We start from the raw sequence: 19,703 nt of genomic DNA on the forward strand, positions 1-19,703 counted from the left end.
TAATTTAATATTAATAAAAAGAAAGGTAAGCTATAATTTATAGCTATAATTCTGGGGTTTTTTAAAATAAATAAGAAAATACTTAAATTTAGTTTTACTATAATAATAACTAGCGGCCAGAAATATATTAAAATTAAATAAAATAGTTAATTAAAGCGCCTTATCCCTAATAAAATTATAAAGCGCGTACTATATATTATAAGCTAAGTAATAACTTATTAAAAAGCTTATTATAAAAATAACTTATATATACTACTAGTTATAAAGGACTTATAATAGTATACTAACCAGGATAAAGAGGGCGATCTGGTCTAAGAAGCAACTAAGAAAGGTATAATTAATGTTGCCTGATACTATTACCACGAGACTGTTCGCGTCTGCCGCACTAATAACGATATCCGAAATAATATTCGAAAGGGACAAGACGTCACCAAGGCTACGAATCATCGATCCGGACGTCCGGGACCCTGTTATTACCAGTGGCACGTACTACTGCACCTCTCTATGTCGTTATTACAGGCCCCGGGGGCTGAGGAACAAGCAACCAACTCGTGTTTAGGGTAGAGTGTAAAAGCTCCACAGATACCTGGCTTGGGTAGCTTATCCGTGAGTTCTATAGTATTGGGTAATAACATTTGAAATTCTAACTTGAATAAACTTATAAGGCAGAGATCATCTAACAACCTCCCGAGGAGCCCCACCACCCTGCATTGTCCGGTGTGTGAGAATGCTGGCGACTTCGGAAGGGCGTTGCCGAGAGGCGTAATAGAACTTTCCGATAGTGTCAAACGGGATTGTGACAACCCAGGATCAGCGCCCTATGTCCCTGTTCTAGTAATGCCCCGTCTTCCGTCTTGCGTTTGACCTCCTGCGCCTGGCATAAAACGTTGCCGCCAACTTGTAGTTTGTGATGGTATGCTTTTTTTTTGTTATAAATGCCTGGCTAAGCCTAGCCTTCCTGTGGTTCCCAGATATTTACCGCTAATTATTAAGCCTAGTAATATATTATATAAGAACTACTATTATTTATAATTTAATAAAGTCTAAGACATGGAAGCAGTAAAGCAAGGCGTGGTAATTAAGCCTATTAATACTCTCAGGGCTTGTGTCTGCGGTATTTTTCTCTGGGTTATCCTGGTTATAAGATTGCTTATTACTTAGCTCCAGAATCATGACTTATTCTCAGAGCTGTAAGAGGAGATAAACAGCCTCCCTCAAAACTTGAAAATCATGGGATTCAGAGATTACCATTCGAGCAGGATGGTATTGAAAGTAGTCCAATGCATGGGGCTAAGGCTAAATTCCCATCTCGCGCCATGCAGTCTGCAGTACTGCTGGCACAATTTTTGGCTTGTATCACTTGCTAGGGACCAAGACTTATCAGGGCAAGCACAGGTACTTTGCTGGCACCACGAACAATCTCATCAGCTCAACATGCTCTTGCGCCCGACTCTATATGCTAATGAACCGCTACAGGAAGAAACCACAAACCCCAACTCTCACGCTCTGCCGGCCAACCAACATGTCACCGCCACCATCGCCTTCTGAACAAGGACTAGTTGAACAAAATTTTATTTCGCAGGACACCGACTGCATCGATATCCACCTCGACCTCATCTCCAGATTTCATAAAGGCCTGAGGCTTGCAGAACAAACCAACACCAGCCGGAGTCCCGGTCATTATCACCGTTCCTGCGCGAACAGTTGTGCCCTTGCTAGCGTGGGAAATGATTTGCTTCACAGTCCAAATCATATCCGAAGTTGAAGTGGACTGTCTTGTGGCGCCGTTGACCCGCGTCGCCAAAGTCAAGTTTTGCGGATCAGGGATAAGCTTGGGGGACACGATACATGGTCCTATTGGGCCAAACTTGTTAAAAGACTTGGCAAAACAGTATTGGCCCCCCGACGTATCCGGAAGTTGAAAATGTCGCGCAGAAATGTCATTCGCGCACGTGTAGCCAAGCACGTAGTCCAAAGCATTGGCCTCGGAGACGTTCAAGGCGTCACGACCGATGACCACGCCAAGCTCCCCTTCGTAATCAAGCATAGATTGTGCCTCTGGGTGGATGGGGATCTCATCTGATGGACCTGCAAGGGCGTCGGATGGCTTTGTGAAAATGACGGGATAAGGAGGGATCGACAGCTACACCCGACGCTCCAGTTAGTGGCCTATCCCATGAATTCGACAACTGATCATTGGGACCGACTTACATTGGCCTCCTTGGCATGGTGGCGATAGTTTAGTCCGATGCATATGAAAATCGGAACGTGAGGCAAAGGAGGAAGCAACTGATGATGAATCTTAGCGCTTCCCAGCGTACATGGATGGGCAAAAAAAAAAAAAAAAACATAAGACGTACTTTGGTCGCAACGGAGCGCTTATTGGTTGATGTAAAACCCTTCTCGATAGAGCCAGCGAGCACTGAAACGGATAGGCCTTCAATTTTCTTCAAGTCATCTGATTCTGTAATGTTTCCGTAGAGGGTGTCACCATTGGCGTCGAGAAAACGAATGAGTCTCTGGAACATGGTTGGGAATTGGGAAATGGGCCACTTGAATCTTTTGAGTACTATATCATGGAGGAGATTTGACGGTGCTTGTTCGGGAGCAAATGCTCATAAATATGTGACAATTATATTAAAATTATTGAATTAATGTGGCGGACAAGATTTTCGCGGATCACTCGGCCTAATTCCTTTCGCTCCGTTGGTTGGGCGCGTTGGGAAATAGTCCGTTGGGCCGTGGGGTACAGAGTTGGGCGCGCACAACAGGGTCGGTTTTTTCGGATCGGATTGACTTTCTACTGATTCAGTTTACCATCGGCTTTACCGGTAACTAATGCTGTCAACATATTCAACCGCCTTTTGGCCAGGCACGTGCATTCTTGGTTAATCTCACTAGGATAGGGCCGCGTTATTAGTGCCAATAACCGCCCGAGGTAGAGTGCTTGAGGCGAGAAGAAGGACTGAAGAAATGCTTAGTAACTTATCATAGCAATATATGTCAACTTGCGTTATAGTCCTCCTTGACCGCTCACTTGGAATCAGAGAGAGAGGAGCGTATGATGGCGGGAGGACTTTCTACTTGGTTTTATTGCCTCTGTACGCAAGCACCAACCAGTGAAAACGTATGGAAAAACTATACGGGATGGAATATAAGGCATACGACTTTTATTAAAGCTGTTGACTTGGCTGAAGCTAGCGCCAAGAAAAAGCAAAGCAGCCTCTGCCCCCACGACGGAGATTTGACCAACGATACAAGAGGGGACTCTTTCCTGTATCCCAGAGAACAGTCAGAAAAGACTCCAAGACTTTCAAGCTCGTAAAGCTACAATAAACACGCCCATTTCCAATTCTATTCCCCGTCCCCCTTGCCACCACTATTCAAAGAGCTGAGATCAATATATACATATGACAAATAGATATACGGCAGTAAGCAAATTTTCTTTTTGTGTTTTGGAGGCAGCTAATATTACTTGAAAAACCACATCACCGTTTCAGCAAGAAGCTCATAACCATCCCAAGTTTCTGTTCACAGGCCTCTTCGTTGGCCAAAAGCTCATTGCTGCGCCATGCGACGAACCGATCCGGTCGCACTAGAACACACCCGCTTTCTTCTACTCCCCGTACTCTAGACCATTCCATGTAGACGTCTTCCCAGTCCTGGCGATATCCAATAGAGAAGGCATTAATAGGCACAGAATACTTGCTGCTAACCTTTGCCGCCGCGCCTTTCCAATTCTCTCCTCCTGGCCCTGTGAAAAGACAGAAGGCGCCTTTCCCAGCGAGGTCGTGGGTTGATACGTTTGCCTCTGGGCAAGGAACGTTGAGCCACACATGTGGTAGGCGCCGCCCAGGAATTGTACTTGGCGCGTACTCTAGGACCCGAGCACTAGCGTTGGGACTAACGTTTTGCGTGGCACTAGGTGGCTCGTCATCTCGATAGATGGCTCCCTGAAGGTAATGCTGATCCATTTCGATCCCAAGACCATGGAACTCATGGCGTGTCATTTTAATTGCAGCTTGAAACGCCTTTCGTCGAGCGGCACCAGCAGGTGTCGAGAGGCCAAGCTCTTGCATACCCTTGTTGCGATCCTCCGGATCTGCAGTCAATAAGCCGAGCGATTCCCATACCTTCATCTGATGGCCGAAGGCCTCATTCGCGCGAGTCACGATTGATAAGCCCACAGGTTGTCTCTCGATGGAATATGACTCTAGCAACGACGGATCGGCAAGTCCTGGAGACAATTGAACTTAGTCTTAGCGGTATATGGTAAGAATATCAAAAGCCAAAAATGAACTCTACCTTTTTCAACATATGCTATCTTCCATGCAAGATTATAGGCATCCTGGATGCAAGTGTTTGATCCCAATCCGTTCATTGGCGGATGTCGGTGGACGGCATCACCAAGGCAGTATCTGAAAAAGGAAAACATTCTGTCAGCAGGTATACCAAAGCGAGTTGTAGTTGAACGTCAACAGGGGCGGTAGGCACATACACATTGCCTGAGGAATAGTTTTCGGCCACAATCTCGTTAATATTCCACGGCGAGATGCCGAGAACCTTGACGTCGATGGATGGGTCCCCGATCAGGGCACCAACATGTTTTGCATATTCTTCCTCGGAGGGCTCTTCACTCCGCGCTTGCTGATGCGGGAAGAGAATAAACATCCACTCATGCCAGGGCTTAACCATTCTCGCGATGCAAAGCCATCCGAATAGAGGGTGCGGCCGGTCGGGCTGAAGGATGAAGTGCAGATTTCCCATCCGGTGAGTGATGAGATTTGATAAATCTGCTCGAACAAGGACGTTTATAGCGACACCTTTCCCGGGCTTGGCAATCATGGGGACTTGCAGTTGCTTCATGATTCTACTCCGCGCACCATCGGCTCCGAAGAGATACTTGGAGCGCACTGTAAAATGAAGTTGAAGAACTTCATCGTACAGGGTTGACACTATACGACCAGCACCGTCTCGGGCGAAGCTCACGAAGCTTGTGTTGAACCGAATCCTGAACCCTTTCTGAGCGGCGTGTGTTGCCAAGACGGGCTCAAGCAAAGTCTGCGGGAGGTCTATCGGCTCACAGGGGCTGGCAAGCTCGTAGTCGCCCTGGAGGCAGAAATAGCAGTTAGCTACAGTCACCAAGAATAGATTTCTCTAGGAATATTATTACCTTGCGACGCGGATCTGAGCCCCATGAATATACCCTCGCCATCTCCTCGCCAGCCATGCTGTAGCACCATCGAGTATGCTGCATAGCCTCACCGCCATGGCCAACCCGCGTCAGCTCCTCTTCCAGCCCAATGTCTCGGAAACACTCTGATTCAGGTCCTGATTAGAAAATATTGCCCTTTTTCCATGATTGAATGGCGACCGCCCCTACGTACCAAGCGCAGCCATGTTGGTGATGTGTGCTCTCGGCGTGTCCGCAGTAGACGACGCCGAATTGACCACCAGGCCCTTTAGTCCTGTCACCAGCAAGTCAGCCACTCGTCAAGCTCGATTGGCCCTTTGGATATTATTTTACCATGGTATGCCAGGAAGCACGCCAAAGATGAGCCCGCAGGCCCGGTGCCTACAATGAGGGAGTCCACCTCCACCTGGTGCCCTGGCGTGTCTGGGACAGTCGTCTGACTCTCCATGTCGTGTAGTGAAGACGATGAGATGAGCGTAGACAATATGAACCACCGTCACGACGCGTGTAAGCTTCTCGCAGCTCAAGCCCACGGCTCTGGCACCTTTTTGAGCCAAAGACCAGCATGTTGTTCACGTAAATCAGCTATGGGGCCGGCCTCCGCCGAACACGGGGAACCGAACGCGGGGAGCCGAACGTGGCAGTTGCACCGTGTGAGTTGGAGCTAATTCTGCATAAATGGAATTAGTCCGTCCGAGAAACCCTCCGCGGGCGGTCTATACCCGTCAGCCCAACTTCTGTGCTCTCTGAACTCGGATTATAGCGGCCGAACTGATTATTTGTTTTCTTAACTTTGATATAAGAGAAGGCTCTCTCCTAGACTTATATATTTACTATTATACTATGTAATCCTGCTAATATATATTGCTATTAATAACGGAATTAATCTTGTCCTATCATATCAGAGATGGCAGGAACTGAAACGAACAAGATTTCTCTTGTGCGCCCGACCTTCGTAACTTACGTACACAAGGACGTCGACCGAGCTTGTCGCTTTCTAGATGATTTCGGTCTGGTCAGATGCGGCCAAACTGGCGACAAGTTCTTCTACCGCGGCTATGGCGTAGATCCGTGGGTTTACTCGGTGGAGAAAGGCGACAGCAATGAGTTTGGCGGAGCCGGATTTGTGGTGGAAAGCGAACAAGATTTGCAACGTGCCAGCCGCATCCTCCCCAACGCCTCAGAGATCCACAATCTCGATTCTCCTGGCGGCGGCAAATGCGTTACTTTCAGAGATCCAGTGGATGGTTTTCGCTTCTATCTGGTGTGCGACCAGGTCCTCAATGATGAGCCCATCTTTCCTTCTCCTCAATTGAAGTTTAATTTTGTATGCCTTGCCCTCTACGCCTTTGAACACTTGCACATATTCTAACGTCGGCCTCCTTCTAGCCCACCAACAAGTTCCGTTTCAACGAGACAAAAAGATTTGAAAAGGGTAACCATGAGAGAGCTGCCTCCACCCCCTCTGCCCCTACTGACCTCGATTCTCTCCCATAGGTCCAGCTCCTGTTCATAAACTTGGTCATTTTGGACTTTGCGTGACAAATTTCGACGCATTCTTCGAATATTTCACCACCCATTTCAACTTTAGACCCAGCGACGTGCGTATCATCATGGACCAACTTTGCAACAATCACCACGCTAACATGCCTGCTCAGTTCATATTTAACGAGAATGGTCGCAATATCACGGCCTTCTGTCGGCTAGACAGGGGCCTCATCCGCGTCGATCATCACTGTTTCTTTTTCTTTGAAGGCCCCAAAGCACATGTCCACCATGCCTCCTTTGAAACCTATGACTATAACATTCAAACAATTGGACATGACTGGCTGCGTGATAGAGGGTATACTAATTGTTGGGGAGTGGGAAGACATGTGCTTGGGAGTCAAATTTTTGATTATTGGTGAGGGTAGTCTTGTCTTTCCACAAAGCTCAGGCTTGCTGATACTCGGCGCCTCAAGGTTTGATCCCTCGGGTTTTATTGTCGAGCATTATGTAGACGGCGACTTATTCGACAATACCGTGCCCGTTAACAGGACTCGCGTTGGTCCTGATAACCTCCATATCTGGGGTAAGTTTAAAAGGCCTGATATATAATTGATAGCTTTACGGTATTAAGCTTCTTAGAAGCTAATTTTATCTCGCAGGCCCAGAACTACCCGTTACATTTATGGACTAAGTAAATGTCAACGGCAAAAGCCTGCTATTAACGCTACAGCAACACCTGGCTCTTCAACAGGCAAAAAGGCCATGATAGATTGACTACAGAGTCTGTGAAGGACCCTTTTAATAGAAAAAGGCCACTTTTTATCGGCATCGCCGAAAAGCCCTGAAAGGCCTCCCTATAATTGTACAAATAAAGCCACTAAAAGCATTTAAAATCCTTGCGCTACGACCCTGTTAAAGTCGGACCTTTAATAGCTAAATCCCTTAATTGACAACTTTCTAGGTAACCTACTAAATAACTGTTACACGGAAATGGCGTTAGTTACACAAGGGCTATAGTTATGAGACTTAGGGCAAATTCCCTTTCTAACTTCTTATATTTTAATATATGTTTTTTTTAAATATACTCTCTTATATATTCCACTTAAGCTCGCTTTCTTGTATATTCTATAATATCTATTTTATAAAATAGCTCCAAGAATCAGGCATACTTGCTTTACCAATTAAATCTGTATTAACATTCGCGGCTTTCATTTTCCAGTCCATTTGCCACCTAGTCCTAGCGCTTCCTGGGCTAATTTAACCTTTTCGCTGACACTTTTGCCCAGCCAAATTTGTTCAGTCCTCTCCAGGCCTTCCTCAATATCGTAGCACTGACCTCCTAACACAAATATCGCTCTCCCATGTAGCCCTTGGTCTTTGTTGTCCCAGTCCATTGATCCAACGCTTTTCCGCGTACGCAGGTTTGGAGACTCTTTTTCATCATGCCATATAGCTTCGGTGCCTGGCCCGGCCGCCGCAATGCCAACCATGGCCGTTGCAATGTCTTCCGGACGATTAACAGGCAGACCATTCTTGACCCATCCATCTTTAATTCCATCGACCATGCCTGTCTCGGTCATGCTTGGGCAAACAGCATTCACCCGGAGTCCCGGAAAATTCGCAAGGACATGGGGGCGGAGCGACCTCAACAAACCCATAACGCCGTGTTTGGTAACGCCGTACACAAACATGCCCGGAGTTTCCTTAAAACCTCCATGGCTGCTAAGCAAAGTTAGACTTCGGTCAGCAAGCACTCCATTATTTTTGCGCTGTGCGGTATAGAAGCACGCCAGATGGGCAAAGTAAAGCACACCCGTCAGATTGATATCTAGAGTCATGGTGGTTGGTGCCTCCCTCATGTCCTGCAATTCAGGATCGAACCATCCCTTCTTCTCCAAGATGCCGGCATTTGCGATGGCGTGGTCGACATGTCCATATCGGTCAAGGGCAAATTGAAAAAGAGCCCGTACCTGCTGGTACGATCGAACGTCCGTTTTGAAGAAGTGCACTCTTTCGGACGAGGTTGACGAGACAACGGCCTCTGCAGCTTCGGTATTCACGTCGCCAAAAACGACTCTTGCTCCATGCGAATAGAACTGTCGAACTGTGGCTGCTCCTATTCCGGTTGCTCCGCCGCTGAGAACGATAACAGTGTCATTCAACTTGAGCAAGTCGAGCGACCCATGGTGAGGATCGAATCGTGTCATGGTGCTATGATGCCGACTAGGGGATGGCAAGATTTTTGAAAATGTAAAACTGTGAAACAATCGCCTCGAGGGCTTCGACGAGCTCCGACTCCAAAGGTCCTTTTAACTCCATCGAGGTGCGACGTGGCCAACAAGGAGGCCGGATTCTTATGGACCCGAGGACGTCTATTCGGAGCTGTAAAATATTCCGAAATACATGTCTCTCAGCAATATCATCTTAACTCGGAATTAGCCCTTGTGCTTTGCGGGCTCTCTTCTTTCGGGTGAATTATTACTGGCTCGGTTGAATTATGAGACCTGGCGGCGAATTATTCGAAGTAGCGCCGGTTCCCCGGGTTTGTGGCGTCGTACCGGCGGTAAAAGATGGGATGGCGGCAGTTCCCCCAAAAAATATCGAAGTCAAGTGCTTGAAGCTGCATATATGTATACTAAACCGTTTTGGTAGGTGTCGCATCTCGGGTGAGGTTGCTCACAATGCCCGACTCTAAAGAGATTAATACTACTTTCCAGAGAGAAGATAGCTTAGAACTGTTATCTATTCGTCAAGAGTAGAACAAAGGCATGAGCAACTTTAGTATTCATCCACCGCTACCCTATGCTTCCGCCCGACTGCGATGCATGCTCAGCCTTGTTCTCCTGCCAGATTAAAACATCACAAATGACTTTCCTCGGCGCAGTTTTTCTTTCCGGCCATATTCAACACCTTAGCTCGAAGCTCCTCCAGGTGGTTCTTGTAGACACCACGAGGCGTAGTGTTGTATTTATTGCACAACTGAGCAGCAACTGCTGTTGCAATCGCATGCTGTCCGCCATTGCCCATAAACTTGATATTTGAGCCCGCTATATAAGTAGCACTAACATGCTTGCCCGCTATTATTAAGTTGTTAATATTAACAGAATAGAGACATCGAAATGGGATATCGTATAGTTCCCCGTCTCGATTGTCCCACTCCCAGAACTTGAGGCGAAAGTTGTACTTTGCATCCCCCCCGTAGTGTAGACAGAAGGCCCCGTCGTTTTGCACGACAGCGTCGGGAAATTTTCTGTGAGTGCGAATATCGTTTTCGTTGAGAACATAGTCGCCCTTGTATCGTCGGTAGCCGCCACTAGCGGGTACAAAAGCAACCCATTCAAGCTCGAGATTGGCATAGGTTTCGGGATTATTCGTCTTGACATTAGAAAAAGTGCCGTAAATTGCGCGCAGCAGGTGATCGCGGATATGCTCGCCTTGCGTATAAGGGCCTAGATGCTGACCGTATTCCCAAAAATGAGTCAGGGGTAAGGCCATTCGCCTAGGCAACTGTAGGCTGGGCGAATTTTCCGTTCTTTCAACCTTGGGACCCGGTCCGTTTTCGAAACATGGCTGAATCAGTTGACCACTGAGATCGCAAAAGTCCTTTGCAACCTCGGTTGCCCACGGCACAGCGGGGAAAGGCACGGGCGAGTCAGCATCCTTGGTGCGGAAGAAGACGGTATTCCCGTGATGTATATTGCTGCCCTGCGCTGGAGCCATGCCTTCGCCATACTCTGCACGAGACTCTTCGCTATAGAGCGTCTCGGCTCCAGATAGAAGCCCAAGGATAGATCTTCCAGAGCAGTCAATAAAAACTGGTGCGGAAAGGCGAATTTCTCTCCCGCTTCGAGCATCGCGAGCATCAATCGAGGTGATCTTTGACTCCGACACGACTGTGCCGTAGACGGTGTACTTGAGGAACATGGTAACATTAGGCTCAGCCTCTAGCAGCTGCCGCGCTTTCAAGTCACCAGTAGGCGTGCGCTTGGAAATCTTTTCGACCACTGGTCCAATGATGCCACGCGGGCTGAGTCCGATCTCTAGGCTCGCATTGCCTCCCAAATAAGGCCGGTTATGGACGAGAGCCACCCTTTGGCCTAATTGGGCTGCTGTCAGAACAGCAGCGGCCCCTGGGATGCCGCCTCCAATCACAACGACGTCGAAGCTTTCTACAGACACCGGCTTATCGGGCAAGCCAAGGAGTTGGCGTCGCCATGATCGTGCTACCCCGTCGGCTCCCGGTGGTGGAGGTCTCTTGTCACGGCTGAAGAAGATGGCGTCGCAGCGTCCGCAGAATCCTGTCAGATCGTGCAAGACAAGCTTTGTCTCGCCTGCAGGAAGATTAACTTGGCCGGCGGATTCCCAGAACCAGTCCTTATTATTGGCGCCAAAATCTGTACCCAGCGCTCGCCCATTAACTATAACCTGAAATCTTCCAGGGTGATGCCCAGGAACCCAGTCTTTAGCTCAAACCTAGACGTTGTACTTGCCAGCAAGCACGATAGAGATATCGGTTAAAGCATCCGTGACTGGTTTACCATTGGCGTAAGCTAACAGGTGCAGCGAGCCCATTTCGTTCTTAAACTGCGAGTCGAGAACCTATCCGCCGAAATTATTAAAAGATTCGGCCTCCACTAAAAACTCAGAACCCGAATACAGTTTCATGCTGTAAAGTACTTTAACCTAGAGATTTTTATTAGCGAATATATTACTGTACTAACAGGATATCCGAAAACAGCTACATCGGCAAGAGCGTGAGAGCTACGTATACACTGGCCAAGACTGTGTCATAGATCAGGAATTATCTAGGGACGAAGAACTCCATGTGGAGCTGGGCAGGAACGCTCTTTATACCTAACTGAAATCTTTGCTAGTTTAGGCAGCTGCTATTCTTGATATTTAAGGTAGGCAGAATATGTGGCAAATTGTGACAAGAGCACGATTAATAGGCTTGTAAAAGGGGTGTAAATTTAAAGATTAGTTAAAGAATATTAAAAGTTCTTAGTGTCCCAAGAAAAAGGAAAGGAGAGGTAATTACTATATATATATATAAAAGGAATACTTGTACTTAAAACTTTTACCCAGGCATATATTTAATTATATAACTAATAAGTTCTTTATTAGTAAGGCCTTTTTATAGACTTCACAATTTGTTAGGCCTTTTCCGTGTAATATAAATCTACTAGACTTAAGCTTTACAGTCTTTAATACTCGTCCAGCCTTGGCTGAGATCACCAACAGGGAGATTTATTTTAAATCCCATAATACCAAGCAGCTGGAGTATAAGCAAATACCAGCCAAGCATAGCAGTACCAAATAAGACAGCACCAGTTCCCTTGATTATTGCTATTAGCCAAGAACCTATATAGAACAGAAATTCACACATACCACAAGTAACCTCGCGCTAGCTTCAATAGCACCTTTAGAAAGAGTCCATAATGTAGCCGCTAAAAGCGTAAATCCAAGAGAGGCCCCTGCAAAGACCGAAAGGAAAACGAGATTAATCTTTGTAGCACATATCATAAAAATAGCATTCAGGCAAGCGAGAGTAATTGGGAAGAAAGCTGCATTGAAGTTATATATTAGCGATATTTTTGAATAGATATGCTTGCCAAGTCAAAATATAGTGAATAACAGATACGACTTACCAAAAGTTGCAGTAAAACTAGGTTCCCGCAGCCCTTCAGCAAAATTGCCATCTGGACTATATGCGCTAGCGGAGTTATAAAATGGATGCAGAGTTGCAGCAAAAGCGAGAATAACACAGCCTAATATATATACCGTTAATAAGGCTATTGTAGATAAGGTGTAAAGAAGGAAGGAAAGGCTTACCATAGGTAGTAAATACCAAAAACGGAAACGAGTTACCTAGAAAGAATTCGAGAATACCAGAAATAACTAGGCATGGGCCACCAAGAAAATAATATACGCCGCTAGAATAATACTCAAATATTAGAGTCACGCCCATTAAAATAGTAGTAGTAGGCGCATACGAACATGTTACCGGCCCCAAGGCCGCCAGATCCGCGCCAACCCATTAGGGAGCAGGCTAACGGAGTGAGAGTAACGCAAAACCCAATTAAGCCTAATGGAGTGGGATTGCCAAAGGTTTTTCGTAGGTCTCCCTTGACCGAAGATATTGGTTGGAGATAGAGCCTTTCGAAAAGTTCAGGCGACATTATCACAGTATCGGCACTTCGAAGTCGGCGGAGCGCTGTTTCTTGGGTTTCTTCAGTCGAGAACTCCATGCTGCGAGATTCCCTTCTACCCATAACTGCGACCGAAAGCTCAGAGGTAAAGAATTTCAAAGGTTGAAGTTTGGAATTGCAGTATAGTTAATAATTATAGAAACTAGAGTAAAATACAAGCAAATGGGCGTTTGATCTTTATACTTGGCAGTCTATTCAGACCGATACATTAGGAGAACTAGAGAATCTGCGCATCTAGTACAATGCGGTGGCGTCTATAGGCAATTCTGGAGTCTGGGGTATATCTACCGGCCTGCCCCACTTTTGATTGGTTTCGCGGGGGCTCGCCGGCTGGGGCTAGATTACCGTAGCAGGTCCGGTAGTATTAGCAACGCGCACACCTATAATAATTTGACATGTATTTTATTAGCGAAGATGTACATAAAATTCGTCGCGAAAGCAATTAAAAGTGGGGCCGACGCGAGCAGGCAATTCCCCCCGAATTCTTGGTTGGCTAGTGCGGAGTCGAAGAATTGTGCCGAAATCTTTGAGGATTGCCCAATTATATTCAATAGTTGACATTTGCGGAGAGCCGGTATTAATTGGTATGCAGCTTCCCTTGGCCCGAGACTCCCCAGACATCAGGCCACAACAAAGGCCCAAGTTGGAGTTCAACGCCACCGAGCAGCACAACGCTATGCAGCTTCCCGTCGCCCGAGACCCATCAGACAGCCATCAGTCCAATGGAGATTAACGCCACTGAGCGGCACAACACTATGCCATTCTCAGATCAATGTTATTGCGGCTGAGGGAAGGGAGGAGTCTTGCGGGTTGCCTCGTTTAATAAAGAGGGACAATGCCAAAAGCCGCCGCTATTCAGAGAAAATTGAGTCATGTCGAGGACAATATTTCGTATTCTAATGAATTTTCTGTCGTGAACTATGTATCAAAGCCCGGCAACCAGTAGGGGACGAAAGACCCGAGACACAGTGCCACATTGTTTTGCAACATGTTCCAAACGTCGAGAATCGAGACTGAAAACGGAATGTCGGCGTCTATTGGCAGAACTGAGTGTTGAACCCCGGGTCACTAGTTATGCTATTGCTTAAAACCAGTAGCCGCAGCGTCAAACTCTAGTTCGGACGTTGCGGCATTCGTAGCTTCTGAGCCCCGACGGAACGGAGTCGGCGTACGCGGACGCCACGTCAATGGGTATCCAATGCCGTTGAACCACTTTCTTCGTAGCAAAAAAGTTAAGCAAGGGTACGGTCAAGATTCGCTACAATTTCTCAGTGCGTAGTCCGTGCCTGTAGTAAACAAAAGATGGCCAACTAGTCAAGCAAGGCGAACAATCATTTTGGTCCGGGCGCCAACAGACCATGCCGAATCATTATTGCTCCAAAATTCCAACTCAACCGAGTTGGGCTTCGTAATTGCTCCGAGCGAATGATAATTGACCCGGCACGAGGCTGGCGGGACGTCTATAATCCTTCCGAGATGGGGACAATGCAGCAAACCTAGATGCTTATATGACTTACGGATTCGATGCAGCTCAACAACTGCGTTTGCACGTCCCAACCACCAGTCATAGAGTACCATGGCCGCCGAAAATTTCGACACTCATCTTTGGCGTAGCACTCTCCGACCGGAAACGGTAGATGAGGGCTATGAAACCCCCAAGCGCGAATCGAAAACGCTGCCGGCTGGATGGAGACTGACGGATAAGCATGCTCCCTTCCTGGTGGACACTTTGTGGGAAAAAAATGTCGAGGTCAAGATGAGGGACGGATGCAAAATCTATGTTGACATCTTCAGGCCCCGTGACGCTGCTGCGGGCTCTGTCCCGGCTATTATCGCTTGGAGTCCGTACGGAAAATCCGCATGCCACACAGGAGGTTCGTTTTCCTGTCATGGATTCTTCCAAGAAAAATCGTGCTAAAGTGTATTGTTTTCTCTTTCTGTTGCGCAGGGTTCAATCCTTTGGATTTGATCCCCGGCCGCGTGGGTGTTCCTCAACATCGTTTGTCTGGATTTGAGAAATTCGAGGCGCCAGACCCTGCCGAGTGGACGGCCAAAGGATACGCCATTGTCAATCCTGATCCCCGAGGGACGTATGATTCCCAAGGAAATATTTAGTAAATTCCCATCCTTCCCATTTTTCCCGCAGCAGAGCCTCGACTTTCTAACCGGAAACAGTCACTTCGGAGATGTAGAGGCCAACGATGGCTATGATACCATCGAGTATATTGCCAGTCTCCAGTGGTGTAACGGAAACGTAGGTCTGGCAGGCAACTCGTGGCTTGGCATTGCTCAATGGTTCATCGCCGCGACGCAACCGCCGCACTTGAAGTGCATCGCCCCTCTCGAGGGCGCGGGGGATTTATATCGCGATATATTGTGCCGGGGCGGTATTCCGCAGACGGCCTTTTGGAATTTTCTTTCTGGATTGCTCCGAGGTGAGTTGCCACCTTTGTTGCCTCCCCGTCTTGACGAAACGGTTGTTTATTCCCCATGCAGGGAGAAACCAGCAGGAGGATGTGGTCGGGACGTTGAAAAAGTATCCGCTCATGAACAAATATTGGGAAAGCAAACGAGCAAACATGAGCCGTATCATGGTTCCGGCATATGTTCTCGCAAGTTATTCCACATTTCTTCACACATTCGGTTCCTTCCGGGGTTTCCAAGAAATATCCCATGACAAGAAATGGTACTGAAATGGTGCCCTTACGAAGCCAAGGATATAGTTGACAGGCAAGACAGGCTGCGCGTTCATGCCACACAGGAGTGGCATGATCTGTACCAGGAGTCAACAAACAACGAACTGAACAAGTTTTTTGACTTCTACCTCAAAGGCGCGGAAAATGGATGGCATAAGACGCCAAAGGTGAGGGTGTCGCTTTTGCGCTATAACAAGGTATGCGCCTACATAGCCAGCACAGATCATGACACTAATGAATGACAGGAACCCCTGGTTGACCAATCCTACCCCGATTGGCCTATTCCCAGCACCGTCGCCGGCACACTCTATCTCCAGGCAGATAACAGCCTGGCGAAAACGCCCCCGCCAACTCCGGAGACTCTATCATACATGTCGGACGTGCCGTTTCAGCAGGCCGATGACGATTCAGAGGAGTTATATTTTACCTACACGTTTCAAAGTCCATGTGCCTTAGTGGGAACTGCTCGCGCTGTATTGTATATGGCATGCGAAGCAGCTGATGACATGGACGTGTTTGTGCAGATCCGGAAAGCAGACTTGAGCGGTAATATCCTGCGGAATATTAATATTCCTGCTGTTAATAGGAAATCCTGTAATATGCCAGAACCGGTTGACTTGATTAATCCTCTAGTTTACCTAGGTCCTACTGGGTGCCTCCGGGCTAGTCATCGTGCCTTGGACAAGAAATTAAGCAGTCAGTGGTGGCCAGAGCATAATTATTCTGCCAAGCAGCCTCTCCGCCCAGGAGAGGTTATTAAGTTGGACATAGGGCTTTGGCAAACCGGCATCTACTTTGAGCCCGGCGAAAAGCTGGTTTTGAAGGTGTCGGGGCATAACATGACTCTGGCCGAGTTCCCTGACTTGCGAGGGGCCATGCCAAGCTTTAATAAAGGCAAGCACTCTCTCCACGTCGGTGGCTCATTCCAAAGCCGACTGGTGATCCCTATGATTCCAAATGCCTAGGGCTATCAACGATGATTTGTGATGCCCCGGCGAGTATAGAGTTGGTGCCATGTAGTTCAATAACTAATATTTCATCTATTTATGTGCCTTATATTACCGAGTAGACCAGGAGCCCCGAAAATTGCTAAAGACGAGGATAGTCACTTTGTGAAAGATGATGCTGAGCCCCTTGACCTGGCCAGGCGCAAATTTAATAGCATGGCCGGTTCGTATTATCTTCCCCAAGAATTTCCTCGCCAATTCATATTCTCAATCTCTAGGCTCTTTATTTCCTGTCCGTTTGCCTGATTGACGGGGCCGTTAGCATTTGCTCGTCGCAAACACACGACATCAAAGGGTGGCCACACTACAGCATTCATTCAACACGCTTGGCGCAATATTCATCTCCCCTGCTATCGCGCACGCCATGTATTCTTACAATAATTCGCTTGGGCTTACTATTGTAGGTTATTTATGTGTCCCTGCTCTCCGCCGTGTGCCTATTCCGAATTCCCCTTTTAATCATCGCCACTTCTGAATGCGGCAAACATGCTATCCACGAATCCTTGCAATTCCAAGTCGTAGTGGAAATCGCCCTCAAAGAGACCAGGCATTGGCTCATGAGCCAATGTGGCAGTGTTTCTGCTTGTCATCATATTAGACGCGCCTCCGGCTGCGAGGGTCTCCATGCGGCCGGGCGAATCCTCCGAAGTCGCCATGTCATAGCCATCATCCACCACCGTTTCCTCCTGTGAAAGAGGCGGCTGGCCCCCGCGGGACCTGAAGACGGTATCCGTGCCGAGGCCTCTGATGTGTGATTGTGTATTCTGTTGATCATTGTCGAGACAAGACATTTGATCTTTGTTTTCGAAACTCGAGTCCCCATCACGCATGCGCAAGAGGTGCTTCTCCAGCTCGGCAAGCTTGACTTCTAAAATATTCGACATGTCCCACCAAGCAACAAACTGGCGGAACACGGCTTTCAAAAGATTGATATTCGATTCCACCACTAGCTTTTCGCCGGCAAGGTTCTTGGAGATTCCGAGGTAGCTGTAAACGAGAAATACCGCCGCGGCGAGCCAGATGGTGCTGGCAAGAAGCGGATTCACCAGCTGCACATGATCGGGGGCGCTGGTGCTGACTATCGAGAGTATCTTGTCCGCCGCGCTGAGGTACTGCTTGCCTAGCATATCATACCTGGCTTCCTGTTCATGGCCTCCAAATACGCTGTATGAACCCCCCTGCTGACTTGTGCGCAAAACATGTTCGGTCTCGCCGCATGCATTACCAAAGACTTGGCAATGATGCAGCATGAATTCTGTCAGCTGAATCATGACATGGATGCTGTATATATGCGAATCGTGCTGTTTAGTTGCCCTGGAAGCCGAGGCAGCAGAGGCGAACAGATGCTGGCCGCGATATCGCAGATGATCAGGCAAGGCCATGGAAAAACAGTAGACCGCGTTGCCCAATATTTTATACGTGTTCTGTATAGTCGCCAGGGACGGCTGCTGGCCGGCAAAGGACTCTCGACCAGGTCGGCGGGGGTTGAGAGACCCCGGCGTCCAAAAGAATTCCTGCGAGGTTGATAGGCAGCACGCGGTTCGCATCAACGAGTTGGCAATAATAAACCAGGCTTTAGCCGACTTGTTTCCGCAAGCCTCGAGTAACTTGAAACGCTCCATTGGGTCGGCCGCCAAGTAGCAACTCCTTTGAGGAGTTTTGCGAATCCAGCATACATCATCGACGGGCAACTTGGTCCAATTCTCATTCCAATCAATCAAGGCGGGGAGACGACGGACGGTGCTTGTGAAGACGTCAAGTTCCCAGATGGCCCACCAAGCCCGGCGACGCTCTTCCATGGCAGACCATAGCTCAGGGTCACGCCATATAGAGGCATCATCCACGTCTCGGTCTAAAATGTGAAGACGAAGCTCAAATGCGATGCGCACCAGCAGGCCCAGAGACCTCCATCCCCTGCCTTCTGCGCTCTCGGTTAACTCGTGAAACGAGATGAGCACCATGGCTTGTAGGAGAAGCAAAGGAGGGGGTTCTCTGAGGCCCAAGAGTTCTTTTTCAACATGTCGTTTTGCAAGGTCATGGAATTCATTTGCCGTTGGTAGTCGTGCTCCATCTTCCGAGGCCAACTCGCCACTGTTATCGGAGGGGCTCTGGGATCGAAAGCGAGCAGAAAAGGAGAACATTGCCGCCAACAGAGCAATCAGTTGAGGAGGTGATGCAGACTGGAATTTGATGGCTAGGAGACGCGTGGTAAAGAGATTGAAAGCCAGCATATTGTCGAAGTAGAGGCCGATTCTTTTTATACGGTTTCATTTATTAGTTGTGAATCATGTTGGCACAGAAACACACTCTGGAAATAACAGCAATGAATTGGGAGAAACGCACAGATAATTGACATCGGTGCCACTGGTGTGTAATGCGTTGCCCATCTTATCCAGGAGCTCCCCATAGATGGATAATGACTCTTCACCAACCATGACGAGTTTCGCCATGGGATTATGAACAGGCTCCGAAACTGAGCTTACTGGTTCGTGGTTGGGATGAACCAACCACGAAAGTCTCCGACGGTTCAGCAAGAAAGGTCCATCTGGGCTGTGGCTCCGGGACGATTGGCGACATTGGTTAATAGATGTCCCCAAGCCAAATGGAAACGATGGGGCTCCGGCAGCGGTCGCGCCCTGGGGAAGAACCGGGAGCTGGGTCGGAGATAAATCCGAGTGCACGGCGTTGGTGTTGGCATTGGGTGTCGGATGTATAGTGTCCAACTCCATGTCCAGCATCTCTTGCCTCCAGGCTGCCTGCTCTATCCGTCTCTTCCTCAATCTTTGACGACCTGGCTTGGGACCGGGTTTCAAAGGGCCCGAAGGATAGGCACAGGCAAGCGATGAGTTGATGCAGCCAGCACACTTTGGCCGTTGCCGGCTACATTTAACCTTTCGCCGCCGACATTCTTGACAAGATAGGGGGTTCGGCGCCTCGGCCCAGTTTGGGAGATTATATTCGATATTTTTCGTTGATGGATACATGATGGGTTTGAGACGGGCGCAACAATATGGCACGTGCAGTTATTTTGTAGCCCGCATGACGGAAGATTCGGCATTTATACAGAGCAGAGTTGACTGTCACCAGGCCCGAGGCGGGGATGCGGTAT

The 19,703-nt window shown here is 48.0% G+C and overlaps 7 protein-coding genes across 7 annotated transcripts; 2 read left to right on the forward strand and 5 right to left on the reverse strand.

The window, feature by feature from the left end:
- Positions 1-1,555: 1,555 nt before the first annotated feature.
- On the reverse strand, positions 1,556-2,528 carry MAA_01361 (Fumarylacetoacetase, protein; the record flags this gene model as incomplete). Its single annotated transcript, XM_007819359.1, has 2 exons — positions 1,556-2,143; positions 2,361-2,528. 2 exons carry the CDS (start codon positions 2,526-2,528, stop codon positions 1,556-1,558), a joined length of 756 nt encoding a protein of 251 aa, XP_007817550.1.
- A 960-nt stretch (positions 2,529-3,488) lies between these two features.
- On the reverse strand, positions 3,489-5,642 carry MAA_01362 (2,4-dichlorophenol 6-monooxygenase; the record flags this gene model as incomplete). Its single annotated transcript, XM_007819360.2, has 6 exons — positions 3,489-4,237; positions 4,306-4,418; positions 4,499-5,109; positions 5,174-5,319; positions 5,388-5,468; positions 5,528-5,642. 6 exons carry the CDS (start codon positions 5,640-5,642, stop codon positions 3,489-3,491), a joined length of 1,815 nt encoding a protein of 604 aa, XP_007817551.2.
- Positions 5,643-6,101: 459 nt separating this feature from the next.
- Positions 6,102-6,566, forward strand: MAA_01363 (Glyoxalase/Bleomycin resistance protein/Dihydroxybiphenyl dioxygenase; the record flags this gene model as incomplete). Its single annotated transcript, XM_007819361.2, has 1 exon — positions 6,102-6,566. One exon carries the CDS (start codon positions 6,102-6,104, stop codon positions 6,564-6,566), a length of 465 nt encoding a protein of 154 aa, XP_007817552.2.
- Positions 6,567-7,890: 1,324 nt separating this feature from the next.
- MAA_01364 (uncharacterized protein) lies at positions 7,891-8,889 on the reverse strand (the record flags this gene model as incomplete). Its single annotated transcript, XM_007819362.1, has 1 exon — positions 7,891-8,889. The coding sequence occupies one exon, from the start codon at positions 8,887-8,889 to the stop codon at positions 7,891-7,893; it is 999 nt and encodes a 332-aa protein (XP_007817553.1).
- Positions 8,890-9,541: 652 nt separating this feature from the next.
- Positions 9,542-11,254, reverse strand: MAA_01365 (FAD dependent oxidoreductase; the record flags this gene model as incomplete). The annotated part of the gene is made up of 2 exons (XM_007819363.1): positions 9,542-11,100; positions 11,221-11,254. The coding sequence occupies 2 exons, from the start codon at positions 11,252-11,254 to the stop codon at positions 9,542-9,544; spliced, it is 1,593 nt and encodes a 530-aa protein (XP_007817554.1).
- A 3,213-nt stretch (positions 11,255-14,467) lies between these two features.
- Positions 14,468-16,552, forward strand: MAA_01366 (hydrolase CocE/NonD family protein; the record flags this gene model as incomplete). The annotated part of the gene is made up of 6 exons (XM_007819364.2): positions 14,468-14,765; positions 14,840-14,981; positions 15,067-15,330; positions 15,392-15,577; positions 15,631-15,784; positions 15,833-16,552. The coding sequence occupies 6 exons, from the start codon at positions 14,468-14,470 to the stop codon at positions 16,550-16,552; spliced, it is 1,764 nt and encodes a 587-aa protein (XP_007817555.2).
- A 497-nt stretch (positions 16,553-17,049) lies between these two features.
- On the reverse strand, positions 17,050-19,578 carry MAA_01367 (Zn(2)-C6 fungal-type DNA-binding domain protein; the record flags this gene model as incomplete). The annotated part of the gene is made up of 2 exons (XM_007819365.1): positions 17,050-18,847; positions 18,938-19,578. 2 exons carry the CDS (start codon positions 19,576-19,578, stop codon positions 17,050-17,052), a joined length of 2,439 nt encoding a protein of 812 aa, XP_007817556.1.
- Between the last annotated feature and the right edge of the window lie 125 nt (positions 19,579-19,703).

The sequence above is a fragment of the Metarhizium robertsii genome (assembly GCF_000187425.2).
Source record: "Metarhizium robertsii ARSEF 23 chromosome Unknown MAA_Scf_13, whole genome shotgun sequence".
Classification (NCBI taxonomy): domain Eukaryota; kingdom Fungi; phylum Ascomycota; class Sordariomycetes; order Hypocreales; family Clavicipitaceae; genus Metarhizium; species Metarhizium robertsii.